The 21,488-nt window shown below is 47.5% G+C and overlaps 1 protein-coding gene across 10 annotated transcripts in view; it reads left to right on the plus strand.

The window, feature by feature from the left end:
- Nucleotides 1–21,488, plus strand: part of ATP9A (ATPase phospholipid transporting 9A (putative)) — a 176,778-nt gene that overhangs the window by 84,290 nt on the left and 71,000 nt on the right. For all 10 annotated transcript variants that reach the window (XR_009535410.1, XR_009535409.1, XR_009535411.1 and 7 more), the window contains 3 exons: nt 10,537–10,698; nt 19,119–19,211; nt 20,379–20,462. Coding sequence is in view for 6 of the 10 variants with exons in the window: in XM_060123527.1 (XP_059979510.1) it covers nt 10,537–10,698; nt 19,119–19,211; nt 20,379–20,462 (339 nt within the window). In the remaining 4 variants the exon portion in view is untranslated. The remainder of the gene's footprint in view (nt 1–10,536; nt 10,699–19,118; nt 19,212–20,378; nt 20,463–21,488) is intronic.

Genomic DNA, 21,488 nt, shown 5'->3' on the forward strand with positions numbered 1-21,488 from the left:
TTTCTTGGCTAAGGTGGTGTCTCCCAGGTTTCCTCCTGGTAAAGTTGCCATTTTCTGTGGCTGACTTATGTTACAGCACCAGTCCCCTAAGTGACAGGGTCAGGGCTTTAACCCAGGGAGTTTGTTTTCAGAGCCCAAACTCTTAATCCTTTTACTAAACCATTTTTCAGAAACCACTAAATATTAATTTTTATTCATTTGATATATAGCCCCTCCACTAGGTTTTCATGTATTTTTTTGGTAAAAAAATGAGCATTTTAATATAGGTATGGGTTTTGCCTATATTTGTTCTTTTTTCACTAATATTTTATCATACCTGTTTCTCAATTTTCTTGAACATTACACAGTTTTTCAGATTCACTGCCTACGGTATGGACCCTAATATCTTCAACTGTTCTCGTATTATTGGAATTTAGGTTATTTCTATTTTTGAGCAACAGTGTTTATAAACATTTGCAGTGAGTATCCTTACACTTGCTATTTCTAGAAATGGTGTGACGGGGTTCGTTAATTCACCAGGTATTTTTGAGTGCCTCCCGTGAGCCAGGCACTGTGGAGTCTACGTTAAACAAGGCAGCAGCTCACAGCCCTTGGGGCGGCAGAAGTGAGACAGTTGCCTGAGCGGGTTCCTTATCCCCACTGTGTGTCTATGACATGGGACCCACAGGAGGGTGTTGTGAGGCCCTTAGTATGTGGTCAGTAAATTCTGTGGGTCAAACTGAATGAGTATGTTTAAGGCTCATGACGTAAATTACCAGAGTGCTTCCCGGGATTTTTTTTTTTTTTTTAACCATTTTACTCTTCCACCAATGTTGCAAGGACTCCCAGTTATGATGATGATGATGATTTTTGTTCATTTTAAGAAGGAGGGACGGGCTTCTTTGGTACGTGAAGTGTTTTGGAGGTCTGGACTCATCTGAGAATATCCGTGAACCAGGGGTTGATGTGATCGTGCGGGCGGAGGTGGGGGGAGGGTGGCACAGTTAGAATCTTTTCCAAAGATCAGAAATGGCAGGACACTTGGGTGTGTCTTTCCCTGCCCAGTCTCTTCTTCCTCCTTTTCTGGGGCAATGGAATGTGTCCCCTGGGAGACGACGCCTTCTCATCTGCTTGGTGTTTGTGGAAGAGCTCAAGCTGTGAAGCCCAGTTCCTCTGTTGACCATTGATATTTGAACCAGGCTTTTTAGGGGTGAAAAATCTGGTAACCCTTGGCCAAATTCTGAGATGGGAATTGTGTGCAGAGAGAAGGGGGAGGTGGGGGATAGGTGTGGGTGAGCCTACTGAGACGTGTGCCCTGGAACCGGAAGCTGGTCAGATTTGTCACCGTGTCTTAACCAGGGTTCGTCTGCTTGATCTTGCCTTTCCGTTTCGGAATGGGAGGATGATACCATTGAAGGGTCCATGTGAGAAAGGACCAGACTTTTGGTAGTTACGGACTGGGGACCAGTAGCTTGTGGGTATTTCATAGAATTTAAATTAAACGTTGGTGATCCGATCGGCACTTGTGCCTCTGGGCTCCGATTGGCTATTGACATGCATATATGACGGTCTTTAATGCCTGTCCCACACCCCTGGTTCCCACTGAACTTTGATATATTTGTTTTAGGGCTGTGCAAAGATTTTTCCATGAAGGTAAATCTTCCATGGAATGCTTTGTGCTTTTCAGCTCCTTTTTGTTAAAGAGAAGAGCCCTTTATCTCCGCTGTCCATTAATTGCCTTTGGATTCAGATTTGTTTTGTTTTTCTAAGATTCTGAATAGCAGTTTGCTTTTTTTTAAAAAAGGGTATTTTCTTTTGGTCTTTGGTGTCTTCACAGAGGTCGGTGTTACTTTCTTGGTTTCCTTTTCCCCACAGCTTTATTTATTTTTTTTATTACACAGTCATTTCATGTTTATGATAGAATATATGAAAATGTAGAGAAAAAAGAAAGTAAACCATAGTCCTACTAACTGAAGGTATAACCACTGTTAATACTTTACTCACCAGCCTTTTAAACTACTTCAAAAGATGCGTACCTCAAAATATAAATCTGTTTATGTAAATATACCGTCTGACAGAAAATAGGTTAAATCTAGTTCCAGTGCAATCTTTCAGAAAGCTGTACTGTTTCCAGATCCCTGTGGGATTCCACGTAGGAGTGGCTGGGTCTAGAATCCTACCTTTGAAATTCTATATCAATAAAACCTGGCTGGTGCGGGCAAGGTCAGTTGATGGAATACATACAGAAGCCAGTATCCTCTTTACTTTGGAGCTCCTGGAGTAATTTCTACCAGTTGGCCTAGGATTCATTTCCTGTAACAGAAAGCAGGATTTCCTAAATTTGTTTCCTGTGCACATTCCGCCTGGGAAGCCTTGAAGTGTCTGTATTCAGCTATTGATTACAGCCTGGGGGGCACTGCCCCCACCCCCCCGACCCCCCGCCTGTACAGTAAACTCCCAGGGGAAATGAGACAGATGTAATCTGGCCAGAGAGAAGTGGTCCTAAGATGCTCGGGCGAGCAGGCTTCAGCCCTGACAGCATCCCATCGTTTGCAGTATATTTGGCAGTGTTGGAGGTGGGGTGCAGTGGAGGGGGGGTCACTGTGATACAACTCTTAACGTGTCCTTCTTGGCGTGAGTGGTCAAGGAAGTGCTCTCCTCCGAGCAGATAGAATCCACCCAGGGACGCGTTCATTTGTCTAAAGAAGTTGATAAACATAACCTGTAATTTTCACTAGGTGGTGATAACCACTGTTTGTGTTCGGGTGTAAGAGCTACCCAGATTTTTCCTGAATGTGGGCATATATGTAGAATTACAGTTGTATGTTTCTCTGGTACAGAATCACACTATAGTACAAGGAGGGAAGGAGGGTGAAGTGGGTTAAGTCCCATCCTTGAGAAAGCCAGATGGTTTTCATGGTCCTGTAGGGTTTATGTGTGCGTGCGTGTACGTGTGTGCGCGCATGTGGGCACGTGTACGTATGTGCACGAGTGTGGGTGTGAACACATGTGCACGTGATGTGTGCACGACTGCTGTTTGAGCGTGTGTGGCGTGTGGATGTGCATGGGTGTGTGTGCGTGTGTGTGCGTGTGAATGAAAGTGGCCTGCTGTATGTGGCTGTGCCTTGAGTAACTCAGTGATTTCAGAGCCCTTAGTTACAAGTTCCGGGTAATGTGTAGGATGTTCTGTGTGGCCAGCCCTGCTCAGGGCGCAGTGCGAGAAGTCTATCTCCATCCTCCCCTGAGGCACCCCGCCCCCTCCTTTCTCACAGTCTCTACACAGGGCCCCTCCCCTGACCTCTGCCTCCGAGCTGCCCACTGTTCTCAATATCTGAGTACCTTTGCAGAGATAATTCTTTGCATACGTTAGAATTTTCCTCACCCTTTAATTATTAACCTATTTAAAAAATTTAAGAGCACAATTGTAAATTATAGATAAAGTTTTGCACCTTGCTTTGCGTTACTCATCCTTCTAAAGCATGTCCGTGTGTGTGGTGTCGCTGTGTGGGACGTCAGCTGAGTTTTGCTAAAATGTTGGGTTGCTGTGTGTTCTGTCATCTCGCAATGGCATTTCAAGACCTTCATTTCCACTAATTTTTCTGAAAGATGGGGGCATCGCACTACCCCTCCTTACCCCGCAGTGCAGCTGCGGGTCGTGTGTCACTGCCAGGGCGGACTTGATTAGCGGTGTGATTTTAAGCTGCACTCAGCCTCCTCGTAGGTAAAGAGGGGCTGATACATCACATGGAGCTCATGGCCCTTAGAGAAGAGAGGGAGCAGCGAGGGTAGCAGTGATGCTGCCAGTGGTAAGAAGGGGTCACCTGTTGCTTATCTGCTCTGTTCCAGGCACCGCGTTACGGGCATCCCTTACCACCCAGAATTACTGTGATCGTGCTGTTTGCAAATGAGGTATAGATTGGCTAAGGAATATTCCCAAGGTCACACGGCTGGCGAGATTAAAACCCGCAGCCCATGTCCAGAGGTGGGGCTCGTAACCCCACGGACCACGTCCCTACCCATGGCATGATGGCTTGAAAGTGCTTTGTCAACTCACAAGTGTTGCAGAGAGTGAAGCACTTGCGTTTGGGGAGCTCAGGGTGGATACTGGGTGAAGTTCCAGAGTGTCCAATTATTTTTTTATTTTTTTATTTTTTTTGCGGTACGCAGGCCTCTCACTGTTGTGGCCTCTCCCGTTGCGGAGCACAGGCTCCGGATGCGCAGGCTCAGCGCCCATGGCCCACGGGCCCAGCCGCTCCGCGGCATGTGGGATCTTCCCAGACTGGGGCACAAACCCGCGTCCCCTGCATCGGTAGGCGGACTCTCAACCACTGCGCCACCAGGAAAGCCCTGTCCAATTATTTTTAACCTACTCCGGTCCCCTTGGGACACGTGCACTGAGCCAGTGTTGTGTCTGGGATCTCCAAAACTCAGTGGCACCTTTTGTGTGTGTCCCTTCCCTCTTTTCTCATCTTATAAGCTTCCAGGCTTGGTGATAATAACCATCTTCTGCCAGACCCCAGAAGCCTACCTTCTGAGTGTCTTGCCTTCACCGTCCATCTCTTCAGGATCTGGCCCTTAGAAGGGAAAACCAAAAAGGATGTGTTTCTCCGCTAGTCCACAGTAACCTTGAAATGGCCCCCTTGCAAGTGGCCGTGAGAGCGTGGGCGAAGAGCGAGTGGGTCTCTCCTCCAGACATGAGTCTGTAGATGGAGAGCATTCCTGCATCCATTAGAATGTCAGAAGCTGGGAGTAATGCAGACAGGGGTGATACAAGAAAAAGGGGTATACAGTGAAGGTACAGCTAATCTAGAAGCAGATTTTATTTTTAGTTCCCCCCCCCCCGCACTAATTATAAGAGTAACATTAGCTTGTTATAGAAAAAGAAAAAAAATTACAGGAAAGAAAAGCCAAAAATGTTCTGGTGTTTTTCCTACCTATTTCTCTTCTGTATATATACGATGTATGTTCGATGACCTTGATTTGTTCCCTTGCATTATCCCTTGCCGGTAACTATCTATAGTAAGAATATTCTTAGTGGCTGCTCTATATTCTGCTGCTTAGATACACCACAGATTATTTTCTCTGTCTCCCAAGCGTAACATTTAGGGGGTCCCCCACTTGTGGCTGTCCTAAATAATGTCATGATGGAGAGCCTTGCTCATTCAATCTCTCTGTACATGTCTCAGCATGCGTGAAAGGTCCCAGTTGTCTCATCTTGCATTTTCTTAACGCCGTTGCAAAGAGTGAGGATAAAACCGTTGGGGAAAGGTAAGCCCGTGGCCTTGAGGGGGGGCCGGCAATCTCCCGTCCCTTTGCAGCCTTGGGGTTTCTTTTTCCTCCATAACCACATCCCTGTCGGTCCCCTGAATGCCTCCTCGTGTCTGAGCCTCAGCTCCAGGCTTCAGACAATGCCAGCATTCAGAGGTGTGCACGATGGCGTGTGGAGTGTTGACCCAGAGAGATTTAGGAGGCTGGTGGGGCTCTACCATCACGTTGCCAGGGCCTTGGACCTGAGGGTGAGGTCAAAGAACAGCGGTCGGGAACTTAAGGAAAAAATCCTCCATCAATGTTACGTATTAACCACTGGGGTAGAATTTTGAAAGAAGATTCTGGTTGCTCAGAAGATAGGGGTCCTGTGTCAGGCAGGACTATGGGATTTTGGGGGCACTGTAGAAAACTGTCAAATGAGCCTTCCTTGGTATTAGCTCATCCGCGGCCATACATGCAAAAGTCCTGTCCCGTATCACATTAGTATTGGGCCAGAATGGACTTAAGTAAATAGTCGTTTCTAAGTGGCTAAAGTTTTATGGAGATGATGCCATTCTTCCTTTTCAAATACTTGTTTTTAGCAGAGTTAAGTCCCAAGAGGCTGAATTTCAAGTATAGGATCAGGAAATTCGGATCAGGGAGTGGCCTTTTATTCTACCACCTTGTCCACTGATGCTTAAAAGTGGCAGGCTGGGGCTTCCCTGGTGGTGCAGTGGTTGGGAGTCCGCCGGCCGATGCAGGGGACGCGGGTTCGTGCCCCGGTCCGGGAGGATCCCACATGCCGCGGAGCGGCTGGGCCTGTGAGCCATGGCCGCTGAGCCTGCGCGTCCGGAGCCTGTGGTCCGCAACGGGAGAGGCCACAACCGTGAGAGGCCTGCGTACCGCAAAAAAAAAAAAAAAAAGTAGCAGGCTGTTTTTTGTTTGCTCCATGCTGTGTTTAAAAGAAAAGCAGCAATATTTAAAAATCACTCAGTGTTCTATAAAAATCAGCTTCTCCTGTGAAAGATCAGATCTGGAAAGACTGGGCCCAGTTTCGACCTGGCAGCAGTTAGCCCCCTCCCCCAAGCCCTGTCCCTAGGTGGCCGGCCCTGCCCTGGTCCGCTGCCTGCCCTGCTCCTGTTGGCATTCAAACCTGCAAACCACCATGTGGCCCGTTTTGGAACCTATTTCTTAATAAAGTAAAGAATACCTAGGTCTGTGGGTGTTTATAAGCTTGAAAGGCCTGGCTTCGGGCAGACTGGCCATTCTTTGTAAGCCTGGGTATTTATCTGATTGAATGCCCCCAAAGAACCGTTTTAATCAGATAGCAGATTCATGCATGTTCTTGTATTTCATATGCATCCTGCTTTTGACAGGAATTCAAGGCTCTTTAGCCTGTCTGGCGTAATTCCCAAGCACACATTCCCAGGTACAAAGAGAAGATTATTAAAGCTTGTCACAGGTGGTTTATTGCTGACCAACAAATGATGAAAAAGCCCTTTCATGGACAGCTCTGACAAGAATTCTTCAGATGGGCTTTTTTTTTTGGAGGCGGAAGGGTGGAGTAGGAGGCTCTTTTTTTAATTTCCTGACCCAAACCAGACGCACAGCTGACTCGTGGAGCCCAGATCCCCCGCTCCGGCCCTTCCTTGGTTTCTAGCATTTGCTTTTGCCTCTCATTTATTTGTTCATTCATTTACCTTTTACGAGGTTTCTTTTTCTGCTCTTCTGACCTCCGGGTAGTCTGACCCGAGGCCCCCTGAGACGGCTGTTAAGGACAGCGAGACTCAAGACCCTGATTGGGGACTTCCCTGGCGGTCCAGTGGTTAAGACTCCACGCTTCCACTACAGGGGGTGCGGGTTTGATCCCTGGTCGGGGAACTAAGATCCCACCTGTGGTGTAGTGCAGCCGTAAGAAAAAAAAAAAGACCCTGAAATCCTTTCTGATTTGGCAATACAGGATGATTCTTTTGAATTGAAGCTCAGAGCCTCTAGCAGAAGCAGCCTCATTTACATCATCTTGTTTCAGGAAGGGATGGAGTCGTCCCACCTGACCGCTGAAATGTTTGTCCCCGCTGCTGTGGAGAAGGGTTAGTGAGCTCCCCAGTTCTAAACTGCTCTCTTCTCAGTAGGACCTGGGGGATTTTATATGTTCTGGTAGAAAGCAGCTTTAAATTAAAGCTGACTTAATGTTAAAGTCGGAATAAGGGAGTGTAAGGTGAGAAAGAAAGGCCCCCCTGCAGGGCTCATATCCTGTTGGAATCAGCCCCCAAGAGGACTTGTGAGGTTTTGATTAGGACCTTGGACCCAAGGGGTGGGAGATGGGAGATGGGGCAACCAGCACAGTCAAAGTAGGTTCCTTAACTCCGTCGAGGGGTTTGCTGTAGAAGAAAGCACGGTTAGAAGATGTTTCCATTCAGCTGTAATTCATGCTTCCCCGGGAACACTTGTCACTGTTGATCATTTCAGATTCATGGTTCAACTTCCCATCCAACACAGTCCTGTGGGGTCTGCAGCAGGGGGACCCAGGCTGGCCAAGGCCAGAACTGCCTCTACGGCCCTGAAAGCCACTTCCCGTTCTGGAGTTTCAGATCCTTTTTTTTTTTTTTTTTTTTTTTTGCGGTACACGGGCCTCTCACTGCTGTGGCCCCTCCCGCCGCAGAGCACAGGCTCCGGACGCGCAGGCCCAGCGGCCATGGCTCACGGGCCCAGCCGCTCCGCGGCACGCGGGATCCTCCCGGACCAGGGCACGAACCCGTGTCCCCCGCATCGGCAGGCGGACTCCCAACCACTGCGCCACCAGGGAAGCCCCTCAGATCCTTTCTTGATTGAAGTTAAAAACAGGCTTTGGGGGAATTAGTGTATCTCCTTGAAGCCCAGTATTACAGACTCTTCACATCTTTTCAGAGCAATTAAATATGTTTTTAAGGGGTGAAACAACAGCTGTTTAAAAGCAAGGATGAAAAACTCTTTTCCCTAGGAGTCGTGTTGGAAAGCATCGGAAGAAGAATTTCCTTTTTCTTTGTTACTAACTGGTATGTAGAGGAGGATGTCAATTTAGTCAAGCTACGTATTTGTAATAATCTCGTATTGTGTTGGGATATTTATTTACTTAATTAAAATTAAAAATATTAAAAATAAAAGATGGGGCTTCCCTGGTGGTGCAGTGGTTGAGAGTTCGCCTGCCGATGCAGAGGACACGGGTTTGTGCCCCAGTCCGGGAAGATCCCACATGCCGCGGAGCGGCTGGGCCTGTGAGCCATGGCCGCTGAGCCTGCGCGTCTGGAGCCTGTGCTCCGCAACGGGAGAGGCCACAACAGTGAGAGGCCCGCGTACCGCAAAATAAATAAATAAAAGAAGTGCGTGTACACACTAAAATATTTCAGTAGTATATAGAGAGAAGAGTGAAGTAATTTCTCTTCATGTGTATCATCCTATAAGCGTTTTAGTGCATGTACCCAAAGTTTTTAATATTTATATGGATGGGATTTTTAAATTTATATCAGTGTTTACTGATTTGTTCATTTTAAACTTGGAAAGAAGATTGTTAGCAGATAGGACAGGCCATATTGAAATTCAGAGTGATTAGATGAAACAACTCTATGAATGAGTTTCCAAAGACTTATGCAGGTTAGTAGCAAAACAAACAAACAAAACCAAACTTGATTAGCCCTTTCTTTTGGAGGTGGAGGTCAGTGGGGATTAGGAGGTGGGCACCTTTGGGGGCTGTTACTATGCCTACCATGCCCCCCGTCAACTTTCTAACGGTGACAGTGAGTCGGGTGACCGGGCACACCCACTAAGGATGTGTGTGCGGCCGTGTTTAGAGAACAGGCATTTGGATGGCCCGGGATTGGCACTCTCCCGTGGGCTACTTGGGTCAGCTGGACACAGGATTCGATCTCATCTCGGCCCATGGTAGCTGCCCGCCGAGAGAAGCTCGTCTGGCCTCTCCGACTCTGTTTCTTCGTCCATCGGGTAGAGCTGCTTGGTACTTCCTGCCTCCATGGGCTGTGCTGACATATAAACACGATGACCTTGTGGTTCGTACGCTGTAGGCTCTTCGTACTTACCCCTGTCTCCCCCCCCCCATGGCGCAGCCCCCTTCCTGTGGCAGTGGCGGTGAGGGCTTGGTGGTCTCCCCTCCCCAGCTCCCCATTCTGTCCCCGCCTTTTCCACTCCTATTTCCTTCTTTCCCTGAAGACCCCAGACCAGATACATCTGTAGACGTGTTTTATTTTCTTCATGGGCATTTAAAACGTGCAGCTTAGTGGCTTACATTGAAAAGTTAGAGATCTCAGGGACAAGGTCAGATTTCTGGTTTTTCTTGAGAAACTGGAAGCTCTGGCCACCCTGGGTCCGCATTCCCGCGGGGCAGCCTCCTTCAGAGGGGGCACTGGCTCCTGCCTGCCGCAGTTCCCACTGGTCTGGCCCCTGTCTTGGAATTTGCATCCTCCATGCCTTTGACTGGAAGTGAAGCAAACCTTGCTTGGGCTGCAAGAAGATTCCAGCTGGTGACAGAACCGTGGTCCTAGGAAGTGTAGCGGGTGGTGGAGGGTTTGGCTGTGCACCAGGTAGATCCAGGTTCCTGCCTAGCCGGCCGTTGCCCCGGAGCATCACCTCAGGCAACTTAATGAGCTTCCGCAAGCCTCAGTTTCCTCATCTGTACAGACCAGCGTTCTCCCCGTCAGTACTGCCTGCCATGTGGGGTGGGGTGATTCTTTGTCATGGGGGCTGTCCTGTGTGTTGTAGGATGTTTAGCAGAATCCCTGGCCTCCACCCACGAGATGTCAGTAGAAAATATCCACCCCCTCCTCAGTTGTGAAGCCAAAACTGTCCCCAGACGTTGCCATGTGCCCCTTGGGGGGCAGAGCTGCCCAGTCGAGCACTACTGTCGATCCCCTCCTGGTTGAGTGTGTGTGAGTTTAACAGGGAGCCTGGAGGTGAGTCGCCCCACCCCGGCGTCGTGCTCCTGGCTTCCCCATGTGTGTGGTTGGCCTGGTGCAGCTCCTTCCAGACGTGATCTCTGGTTGTGCTGATCCTTGAGCCTGTGCGGTTCTCTCTGCCACAGCTCTGGCGCGTGGCCTGCTTTAGGGCCCAGGAGAGACGGCAGCTCTGAGCACGGAGCCCCCGCAGGCCTAGAGGGGCGGGGGCGGGGCTGTCACCGGCCAGCATGACCTCCCCCAGGGATGCAGGCCCTGCTCAGCCTCACCTGTCTTTGCTCCCCCATCCACCTTTATGTTCATTTGCTTGACCTGTGAACCAGGATCCTCGGCTGTGTATCTGACCTTCGACCCTTGTCACATTTAGGTGGCCCTGGTGCAGTGGACCGAAAGTGTGGGCTTAACACTGGTGGGCCGGGACCAGTCTTCCATGCAGCTGAGGACCCCTGGTGACCAGATCCTGAACTTCACCATCTTGCAGATCTTCCCTTTCACCTACGAAAGCAAACGCATGGGCATCATCGTGAGGGTGAGTTTATTTATAATTTAAAATGGTTAAAAAAAAAACCCAAACCTGCCTAAGTCTGCTGTGTATGTCCCTGTGGCTGGACATTCTTTCTTATCCCTTTCTTTATTGTATTATTGCCTGTCGTTCCGACTAACAAGAGGATTTAATTCCCTCAGAAGAAAGAGAATTAGTTCATCAGTTGGACAGATCTCGGATAGCTGCTCAGCTTTTGGTTAACCCACTTCCAGAGTGAAAGGTCTAATGAGTGTAGATTGAGCATTTCTTGGTAATAATACATTTCTCACTGTATACTCTTTCGTTTAATTAAATGTTATTTTCTGTTGAGGTGACATTCACATGACATAAATTAATCATTTAAATGTGTAATTCGTTGGCATTTAGTACATTCACAGTGTCTTGCATCCACCACTTTCCTCAAGTTTTGAAACATTGGCATCACTGCCAAAGGGAACCTTGTATCCATTAAGCGGTCACTCTCCATACCTTCTTCCCCATAGGCCCTGGAAACCTCCCGTCTCCTTTCTGTCTCTAGGATTTACCTATTCTGGGTATTTCATATAAATGGGACTATACAATATGTGACCTTCTGTATCTGGCTCCTTTCACTTAGCATAATGTTTTAGAGATTCATCCATGTTGTAGCATATATACATACTTCATTCCTTTTTATGACTGAGTAGTATTTCATGTTGATTATCCGTTCATCCATCAGTGGACATTTGGGTTGTTTCCATCTTTTGGCTATTGTGAATAGTGTTGCTATGCACATTCGTGTATAAGGATTTGAGCATCTGTTTTCAGTTCTTTTTTTTTTTTTTTTCCGGCACGCGGGCCTCTCACTGTTGCGGCCTCTCCTGTTGTGGAGCACAGGTTCCGGACGCGCAGGCTCAGCGGCCATGGCTCACGGGCCCAGCCGCTCTGCGGCATGTGGGATCTTCCCGGACCGGGGCACGATCCCATGTCCCCTGCATCGGCAGGCGGACTCTCAACCACTGCGCCACCAGGGAAGCCCTGTTTTCAGTTCTTTTGAGTAGATACCTAGGAGTGGAATTGCTGGGTCCGTTTCCCAGTTGCTGGATAATTCTATCTTTTAACTTTATGAGGAGTCACCAAACTTTTCTGCAAAATGCTGCACCATTTATAGTGTTGGCCAAAAAGTTCGTTCAGGTCTTTCTGTAAGATGTTACAGAAAGGCCTGAACAAACTTCTTGGCCAGCCCGATACATTCTACCAGCAGTGTACGAAGCTTCTGGTTTCTCCATATCCTCATCAGTGCTTGTTATTTCCCTTTTTTTTTCATTGTAGCCGTCCTAGTTGCTGTGAAGTGGTATTTCATTGTGGTTTTGATTTGCGTTTTCCTGATAGCTAATGATGTTGAGCATCTTCTCATATACCTACTGACCACTTGTATTCTTCCTTGGAGACATGTCTGTTCACGTCGTTTGCCCACTTTTGAAGTGGGTAGCCTTTTATTGTTGTGTTGTAAGAGTTCTTTACGTAGTCTAGATACTAGACCCTTATCAGAGATATGATATACAAATATTTTCTTTCAGTCTATAGCTTGTCTTTTTGCTTTCTTGATAAAATTCTTTGGATGCACAGAAGTTACTAATTTTGATGAAGTCCAATTTATTTTTTTCCTCTGTTGCTCTTGACTTTGGTGTCATATCTGAGAGTCCATTGCTAAACCTAAGGTCATGAAAATTTACCCCTATGTTTTCTTTTAAAAGTTTTTGTAGTTTTATCTCTTTAGATCATTGATCCATTTTGCGTTATTTTCATATATGGTGTGAGTTAGGGGTTTTAACGTCATTCTTTTGTGTGTGGATGGAGAGTTGTCCCAGCACCGTTTGCTGCAGAGACTATTGTTTTCCCACTGAATAGTCTTGATACCCTTGTAATTAGACATTTTCGATGATTTTTCATTCATACAGTCCCAAAAGTTATTGGAAAAAAGTGTCGTGATCACTCAACATCGTCATTTTGGCATTAATATTTCAGATTTTCTTTTTATATTTTTTGAAGCTTTTATTGAAGTACAGCATACAAAGAGAAAAGTGCAAACCTCAGGAGTGTACAGCTCAAGTGTTAGCAAAGTAATAAACACAGTGTCACTCGCATCCCGAGCAAGGAACAGAATCCCTCCCACCATCACCCCAGCAGCTCCCTCGTACCCCTTTCTGGTTACTGCATCCTTCCTTCCCGCAAGGATATAACCACTGTCCCATTTCTACCACTGACTGATTTTGTCTCTTTTTGAACTTTATATAAAGGAAACTGTACAGTAGATACCCTTTTGTGTTTGAGTTCGTTTGCTCAAATTTATATTTATGTATTGATCCACACTTTTGCATGTATTATAGTTAAAAAATTTTTTTAAAGAAAACATTGTGCATTCAATTGAAATCCCATCTGTCCTTTCTAGATGTGCTTCATCTTCAGTCCTACCCCAGGTTTATCACTCCTATGAATTTTAAAATACTATTATCAGACACATTGGGTATAAATAATATGTATTATGGTATTCATGTTTTTATTCTCTCTATAAAGTGTCATTGTAGTATATATATTATTATTCCACATACTAATTTTTGTTTAACATTTTACAAAAAGCTTTATTTATGTTGAAGCACGTAATCCCACTTTATTTCTCTTAGCTGACTTGTTGTATTGCGCTGTGCAAATATACCTCAGTTCCTTCCGTCTGTTGCCGTTCCCTCTTGATACACGTTTAGGTCATTGCCACTTTTTTTGCCGATAGAAAGACCGCTGCCATGTGTAGCCTTGTCTGCTGCGGTCTCCACTGTACATATGTCCGTGTTTTTCTGTGGACTACACCCAGAGGTGGACTTGCTGGGTGGTAGAATATATACATCTTTAACTTTACCAGGTTTTTTCAACTTTTTCTCCAAAGTGCTTATGCTAATCTTAGTCCCACTGTTATTCTGCATCCTCACCAACGCTTGGTAGTGTCGGACTTTTAAAATCTTGCCAATCTGAATTAATACCTTGTTTTCCTATTTGCTCTTTTACTCACACTTTCCATTCTGGGAAGCCTGGAAGCCCTGTGTTCATAAGCCACTCTGCTCAGTAGTTCTTAAACCTGGCTGGTAGGGACTTCCCTGGTGGCACGGTGGATAAGAATCTGCCTGCCAATGTAGGGGACACAGGTTTGAGCCCTGGTCCGGGAAGATCCCACATGCCGCAGGGCAACTAAGCCCATGTGCCACAACTACTGAGCCCTGTGCCACAACTACTGAAGCCAGCATGCCACAACTACTGAAGCCAGCGTGCCTAGAACCCGTGCTCCGCAACAGGAGAAGCCACCACAGTGAGAAGCCTGCGCATGCACGGCAGCGAAGAGTAGCCCCCGCTCGCCGCAACTAGAGAAAGCCTGAGCGCAGCAACGAAGACCCAGCATGGCCAAAAATAAGTAAAACGAGATCTAAACAAACAAACAAACAAAACCTGGCTGATCATCGGAATTAACCATAGGAGCTTTAAAAATTGCAGACTGCTTTGGTCCCAGTCCTATTTTGGTATTGAGATGGTTCCCCGGTGTTCTTAAAGGTTCTTCACATTGTTTGGTTTGGCTGGAGAAAATGCTGCCCCAGATCATGAGAATCTTTGGAATACGACTCTCTCATTTTTTAAACAAATGAGGATCCCCTCCGCCCTATCTACACAAGTGTTTCATGCCTTAGGGGTCAGAGTTGTAGATTCTATTGTAAATTAGTAATAATAGAATTAGTAATAGGAGTAATTAGTAATAGTACTAGCAGCATTAGTAATAGGAACAGAGTTAGGAACAATAATAATAACAGAGGTAACATTTAAATGGTGCTTATTGGGTGCTAGTCACTGTTGTAAATGATTTGCATAAAACAACTCATGTAATTCTCATAATACCATTGCAGTTGGCATTTAACAGAGGAGAAAATTGAGGTATAGAGAGAAAAAGAAACCTCCCTAAGTTCATACAGTTAGAAAAGGTGGAGCTGGGCTTCTACCCCAGGCTGTCTGGCTCCCAGGTCATGCTCTTTATCGCCAGGCCCTGGGAGTTTGGGTGTGATGAGAGGGATGTGGGAAAGCTCACAGAGCACCCACAGTAATGTTGAGGGTAGTGTGTTAATTACGTATGGCGTTGTGACAGATTATCCCGCATGTGATGGCTTAAAACGACAGGAGGTGTTATCTGACAATTTCTGGGGGCCAAGGAGTCCGGGTGCAGCCTCGCCGGGCCCTCTGCCTCGGGATCTCTCATAGGCTGCAGTCATCCAAGGTTCAGCCGGGGCAGGATTCACTGCCAGGTGAAATCAGTGTTGTCAGCAAGAGTCAGTTCCTTGCAGTTGTTGGGCTGAGGACTTTAGTTCTATACCAGCTGCTGGCCGGAGGCCACCCTCATCCACTGCCCCACAGGCCTCTCCATAGACCGGCTCCCACATCAGCTGGCTTCACCCAAGTGAGTCTGTGAGAGTGTGAACAAGACAGAAGGCACGTCATCTCAGAACCGACCTCCCTTCACTTTTGCCTTATTCTGTTATTAGAAGCAGGTCCCTGGGTCCAGCCCACCACTTGGTGGGCCTGGATCACCCAGGGGTGTGAACACCCCAGGAGGTGGGGAAAGTGGGAGTCACTGAAGAGGCTGTTTCTCCAGGTAAAAGTTAGAAACAGCTCCATGAGCTGCAGTACTGATGGTCCAGTGACGTACAGTACGAATGTGCCTTGAAAACGACCCATTTTAAGGGATTTTTATGCCCCCTGTGCCGGTAGTCTTCAGACTCTACCGCACATATATCCTTGGCAGTTTTTGAGTGGGATGGGGGCTTTTCTTCCCATGCAGCTGCTGCTTTTCCCACTGGTCTGCACCTAGCCTGCCCCGTGGCTTTTAAACCGTATCTTGAGTGCGTGTCTGATGTCAGGAACATCCACGGCCTGGAAGCAGCCACATGAATCCTGTGGGTGGGTGTTTCCTGGGGAATTAGAGTCATTATCTACTATGGAATTGCTTTTATTTTGTTCCAGCCTTTATTTTTCCAAGTTCTAGGGCCATGGACTATGCTGGAGTCATTTGAGGGTTGAATCATCATCAAATAGTCCCGATAGCAGCCGTTCTAGAATAAGTGGGCTGAGTGCGTCACCCTTCCTTTAGTTGCAAAGGGCTATCATTCCCAGACATGCATCACATTTTATGAGATGTGACCCCTGTATCTTCCCACAGCAAGAACGGGATCTGTGTCTGGGAGTATGGGATACTGTTGGGTGGGCAAATCTATCATTACTTTACAGTAGCGCTCCACCCTTCCCAGATTATATTTTTTAAAAAATCAGCATTGGGAACAGATAAGTATGTATAGAAGGGGATCAGAACCTTTCATCTGTATTTTCATCACCCAAAGACAAGCACTCTTGCCTTTTCAGGGAATTTCCCTTCAGTTTTTTCTCTAAGCATAAATGAGGGTAAATAGCCGCACACAATTTTGTAAAACTGGCTTCAAACTCCGCCTAAAGCTTCCTAAAGCTCCCACCCCCTCCACTGAATAATAAGTATAGGGAAAATGTTCTCATATTATTAAAACATGATTTTTATGATTTTAGTGTGGGCATGGTGTTTTGCTGAAAAAATGTAGCATTACTTAATCAAATATTCCTTTCTTGGATACTTAGGTTGTTTTCCATCTCTCACTACTAACAATGAATCTGTGCACATCCATCTTTGTTAGGCTGTCTTTAATGTGATGCATATTATTTTGCTAATATTTTTGTTTTCTGACCTGTCTCCCTCTCTATCTTTGGTTTTGCAGGGTGCAAATCTGTGCCCAGGGCTGTGGAGCTAGCTCTCCACTTAGCAGGGATCTCACTGTTCTCCTTTCGCGAAGTGACTCTCATCCTGGGGCCATCTTGCCCCCAGGGGACATGGGGACACATCTGGGGACATTTTTGGTTGTTGCAGCTCAGAGGGTGGTGCCACTGGCATCTAGTGGATAGAGGTCAGGACAGCCCCATACCAAAGAACGTTCCAGCCCCAAATATTCATTGTGCCGGGGCTGAGAAACTCTCTTCTGATGTGGCCATCTTTTCTGTCTGTTGTTTGAAAGTAACTGCCCAGTTACCTGATGTGAGGAAGTTTTCCCTCAGTTATAAAATGGTTCTCAACCAGGTTTAATGACGGTTGACAGTTGCAGTTTTGTTCTCACCTGGCTCATCAACCCTCTTAAACATGTGTGAGCTCATGGACGGCTCTGTGCGGCATCTTCTTACCCTCACCAAGCAAGGTCTGGTCTTTCTGTGAATCTCTCTTCTGAGAAGGTCAGTGAGGTTAGAGAAGCCAGTTTCGTCGGGGCTTGCGTGTTTGTCTCTGTGTCGCCAGTTTTGTTTTTGTTGTGTTACAAGATGTTCCACTGCCCTCCCCTCACCCTTCCCCCTTGGCGTGCTGAAGTCGGATCACTGGTATAGATCATACCCTTGTCACTGTCCGAATAAAAGAGGCCTTTGAACAGGTGCCAGAGTCAGACCACAGTGGAAAAAGATGAGGCCCCCAAACAATGCAACACAACCAGCAGATCTCTGTAAATTTAGAGCGTAATCTTGCCATAATATGGGAACGAAGTAACCTTGTGATGAACTTGGTGGGAGGAAATGACTAACGGGAGGAGACAGTCGGCACAGTATTTATATTGGACAAGATGTCCGAGTTCTCTTGAGCCCCTTCTGGAGTAGAGGAAGCTGGGGAGGGGGACGGTATTTCCCATAGCAGCATTTGGGTGAAGGCGAAAGGAAAAAGGAACCTCAGATGCTTTCATGTCCAGACCCCACTGCTGTCTTTGGCCCGAGTCACAAGCAGGCATAGATGCAGTCCATCAAAGAAGCAGCCTGCAGTTCTGATGCTTTTAAAGTGCAGGTGCCTGTTCGTGGCCTGTGGGTGCTTTTATGAGTAAGCATGTTGTTCTCAAAGATTGGCCGTGATCAGAGGCCTTCGGAAGTTACTTTAGTCGATGAAACGATACCACTGATTTGGCCTTGGGTAGTTATTTCCTATTCAATGAAGAGCTTACAGGCATGCATTCTGGGCTTCCTGGGGCAGCAGAATTTAGGCACAGGGTGGTGATGGCCGTGCTCAGTTAGCCTTGCCCGTCTCCATTGCCTCCAGCCTCCCTGCGATGCAGGTCTGTGAGGAAAGAGTCATGGGATAAGAATTGACGATTTCACCATCATTCCTTAAAGCCAGGGTTTCTCAGCCTCAGCACCACTGACATTTGGGGCGGGATGGTTCTCTGTTGTGGGGACCGCCCTGTGCATTGTAGGACGGTTAGCAGCATCCTTGGTCTCCACCCACTAGATGCGAGTAGCACCTCCCAGTTGAGATAATCAAATACGTGTCCAGACATTGTCGGAAGTCCCCTGGGGGCAAACCCACCCCCCATTCAGACCCCCACCTTAAACCTTGTTTTCTACAAACAGTGCGACTGAGGGTCTTGAGGAGTGACTGTCACCCCAACAGGAATAATGACACTGGGTGAGCATTTTCTGTGGATGTTGGCCGTTTGCTGCCTGCTCTGTGTAGATGATCTCGTTTAAGCCCCAGCAAGCTATACGGTAAGAGTTGTTAGGATCCCGATTTTACAGAGGAGGAAACTGAGGTCTAGAGAAAAGAAGTGGCTTGTCCAGGTGCACACAGCTGGGAGCTGGTACCGGGTCTAAGCATCTGATGTCTGTGCTGTGATGTCACCCTCTCCCCAGAAAATCTGGTCAGTGTGAACTGAAAATCTGGGTACTTTGCTCTCTAACTAAGTCCTCAGGTAGATGTAAGGGTCCCACGTTGTCTAGAGCAGTAGCTGTCAACTGAGGCAATGTGTCCCCCAGGGGACATTTGTCAATGTCTGGAGACATTTTGGTTGTCACCAAGGGGGTTGCGGCTGGCATCTGGTGGGCTAGGGATGCTGCGGGAGATGGTGCCATGCAGAGTCCAGCCCCGTCACGGCAAAGAATTCTCCAGCCCCAAATATTAACAGTGCCAAGGCTGAGAAACCCTGATCTCGAGAATTATCTTACTTCCCAACTCTTTCTGGTAGACCACGTTTTGGCAATACCGGCAGCCCCGCGTATAAATTTAAAATTATCTTACAGTGTGAGGGTCAGTCTGTTCCCGTTAGAATAGTAATAACTGTAAAAACAGAGTTCTTCAGTCCTTTTGATCTTGCTTTCATCATTTAATGATTTTCCAAATGCTTTGAGTTTTCTTGTTTTCTGTGGCCTTTGCCCCAAAGTGAGGCTCCCCTCTCACTTTTCATCTTCGGCCAAGTGAGAAAACACTGGCGTCCACTGAGTACACTTTGTGCAGCATCTCTCGTGGGAAGCGGCCCCTGGAGCGGAACCAAGTGTTCCTCTTGGGTGTTCATTCCTCCCGGCCCCCCCTCTAGGATGAATCGACTGGGGAGATTACGTTTTACATGAAGGGAGCGGATGTCGTCATGGCTGGCATCGTGCAGTACAACGACTGGCTGGAGGAAGAGGTAAGCGTGACGTGGGGTGTGGAAACGGGGCCTCGGATGCGTGTCCTGGAGTCTGTCCCTTGCATGGAATAGTGAGGTGGGTCCCTGCATGCGTTTTCTGGGGCTATGTAACAGATCACCCCCAAACTTAGCAGCTTAGGAGGACGCGTGTAATTTCTTACAGTTTCTGCGAATCAGCAATCCAGGCACAGCTTGGCTGGGTCCTCAGCTCAGGGTCTCTTTGGCTTTGGTCAAGGGATCACCCGAGGCTGGGGTCTCATCTGAAGGCTCAGCTGGGGCGGGACCCCCTTCCCAGCCCACTGGGAAGTGGTCATGGGCAGGATTCAGCTCCTCAGTGCCTCTAGGCCGGAGGCAGCCACGTTCCTTGCCATGTGGATGAAACAGAGAGAAGTGAAACAGAGAGATGAAACAGAGAGAAGTGACCTTCTTGGAAACGACCTCCCCTCACTTTGCCACATTCTGTCTGTTAGGAACAAGGCACTGGGTCCAGTGCACACTCAGGGCAGGTGAACGTACAAGGGTGTGGGTACCAGGAGGCGGGCATCATGGGGCCCCGTCACAGGCCGCCTTGTCCCGGATTGTGACTTGGGAATTGGCTGCAGCAGGGAGGGAAGGAACTCTCCAGTCTGTCAGGCCGTTTCTGTTTCATCTCCCATCTCCAGGCGCAGAATTCACATTTTATGTTCAGTAATATCATATTTCCAATTAGTGAGTAACAAACCCAAATGCCGACAGGGGCCAGGCAGGTAACTCAGGTGAATGAAACGGGCCGGGATGTGTTTCCTGACAGCATCACACTTTGTGCGTTGAACGTGTTGGAATATTCTTCACTTGACAGCTATGTTTCGTGGGACCGTGTGGAAACAGCCGCCTTTCAGTATCACTGGCTGTGGTCATTTGGGAAAGTGCTCTTGTCAAAGGTTCAGTTTTTCCAACGAGCCTGAAATCCAGATTAGTCTCTGAGATCTTACTGCATTGACGTAAATTTTGAGACCCCTTTGGAAGGTTTGCTGAGAGAGACTGCTTCAGGGGAAAGCAGTGTTCTGATTTACCATTGCACTGTCCCCTTGGGAGGGGCATCCACTTCAGCCTCCAGCCCTCCCCAGAGAGAGTCCGGGATACAGAGCCCTTAGTGCGGCTCTTCGCTGACCAGGGTTTGCTTTTCAGTGTGGAAACATGGCCCGGGAAGGGCTGCGGGTGCTTGTGGTGGCGAAGAAATCTCTAGCAGAGGAGCAGTATCAAGACTTTGAGGTCAGTGGTTCTGTGACTTTTCTTTTACTTTTTAGCCCCACTCACCTCCCCATCTTCCCCTCCCTCATTCTGCTCTGGCCAGACTGACATCATTTCTGAGCACACCAGGTTCTTCTCTCTGCCTAGTACTGTCCTCCCTCACAGAGCTCCAAGGCCCCCCTCCCTCACTTCCTTTGGGTCTCAGCTCAAATGCCACCTCCTCTGAGAAGTCTTCCTGGATCCCCCATGTAAAGCAGGCCGCCTCATCACTCCCCGTTGTCACCAGCTGTAATGACTTTATGTACGTATTTTCACATTCTTTTTTTTTTTGCGGTATGCGGGCCTCTCACTGTTGTGGCCTCTCCCGTTGTGGGGCACAGGCTCTGGACGCGCAGGCTCAGCGGCCATGGCTCACGGGCCCAGCCGCTCCGCGGCATGTGGGATCTTCCCGGACCGGGGCACGAACCCGTGGCCCCCGCATCGGCAGGTGGACTCTAAACCACTGCGCCACCAGGGAAGCCCTCACATTCTTTTTGATAGCTTCTTTCTGGAATAAAATCTTTTTGAGAGCAGAGACTTTATCAGTTTGGTTTGCCCTTGTACCCCAACACTTAACGATAGTCATTATAAACCTTTTGAAAAATATGAAATGAAACCTTCAAATTTGAAACTGTAAACCTTCTTGAAGCCCTGATTTTTTTAAGCTGTAAAAAATGTTGGATTTGAACTCGATCATTGACTTTCACTGCCAAGGCTTCCAGTATAAATATGTCTTGTTAATTGTCATCTCATCCCATGGATTGTGTGTTCCTTGAGGGGGAGGGTCCTTGTTGTACCCCCAGTCCTGGCACAAAGCTGAATGAATGTATTTACACGTGACTGAAGGGGAGAGAGACCAGGTTGAGGGAAAGGCTTCTGCGGCCCTTGTCCTGCTCCACCCAGAGAAACTGTGCTCGGGTCTGTCACTTTTATGTGCTTGAGTTCTTTGTAAAGTTTTATTTAACGAGAGTTCTAGGCCTGATAAAATTCTACCTTTCTTTCAGTTTT

This window comes from Lagenorhynchus albirostris, chromosome 15, assembly GCF_949774975.1.
Source record: "Lagenorhynchus albirostris chromosome 15, mLagAlb1.1, whole genome shotgun sequence".
In the NCBI taxonomy this organism is placed as follows: Eukaryota; Metazoa; Chordata; class Mammalia; order Artiodactyla; family Delphinidae; genus Lagenorhynchus; species Lagenorhynchus albirostris.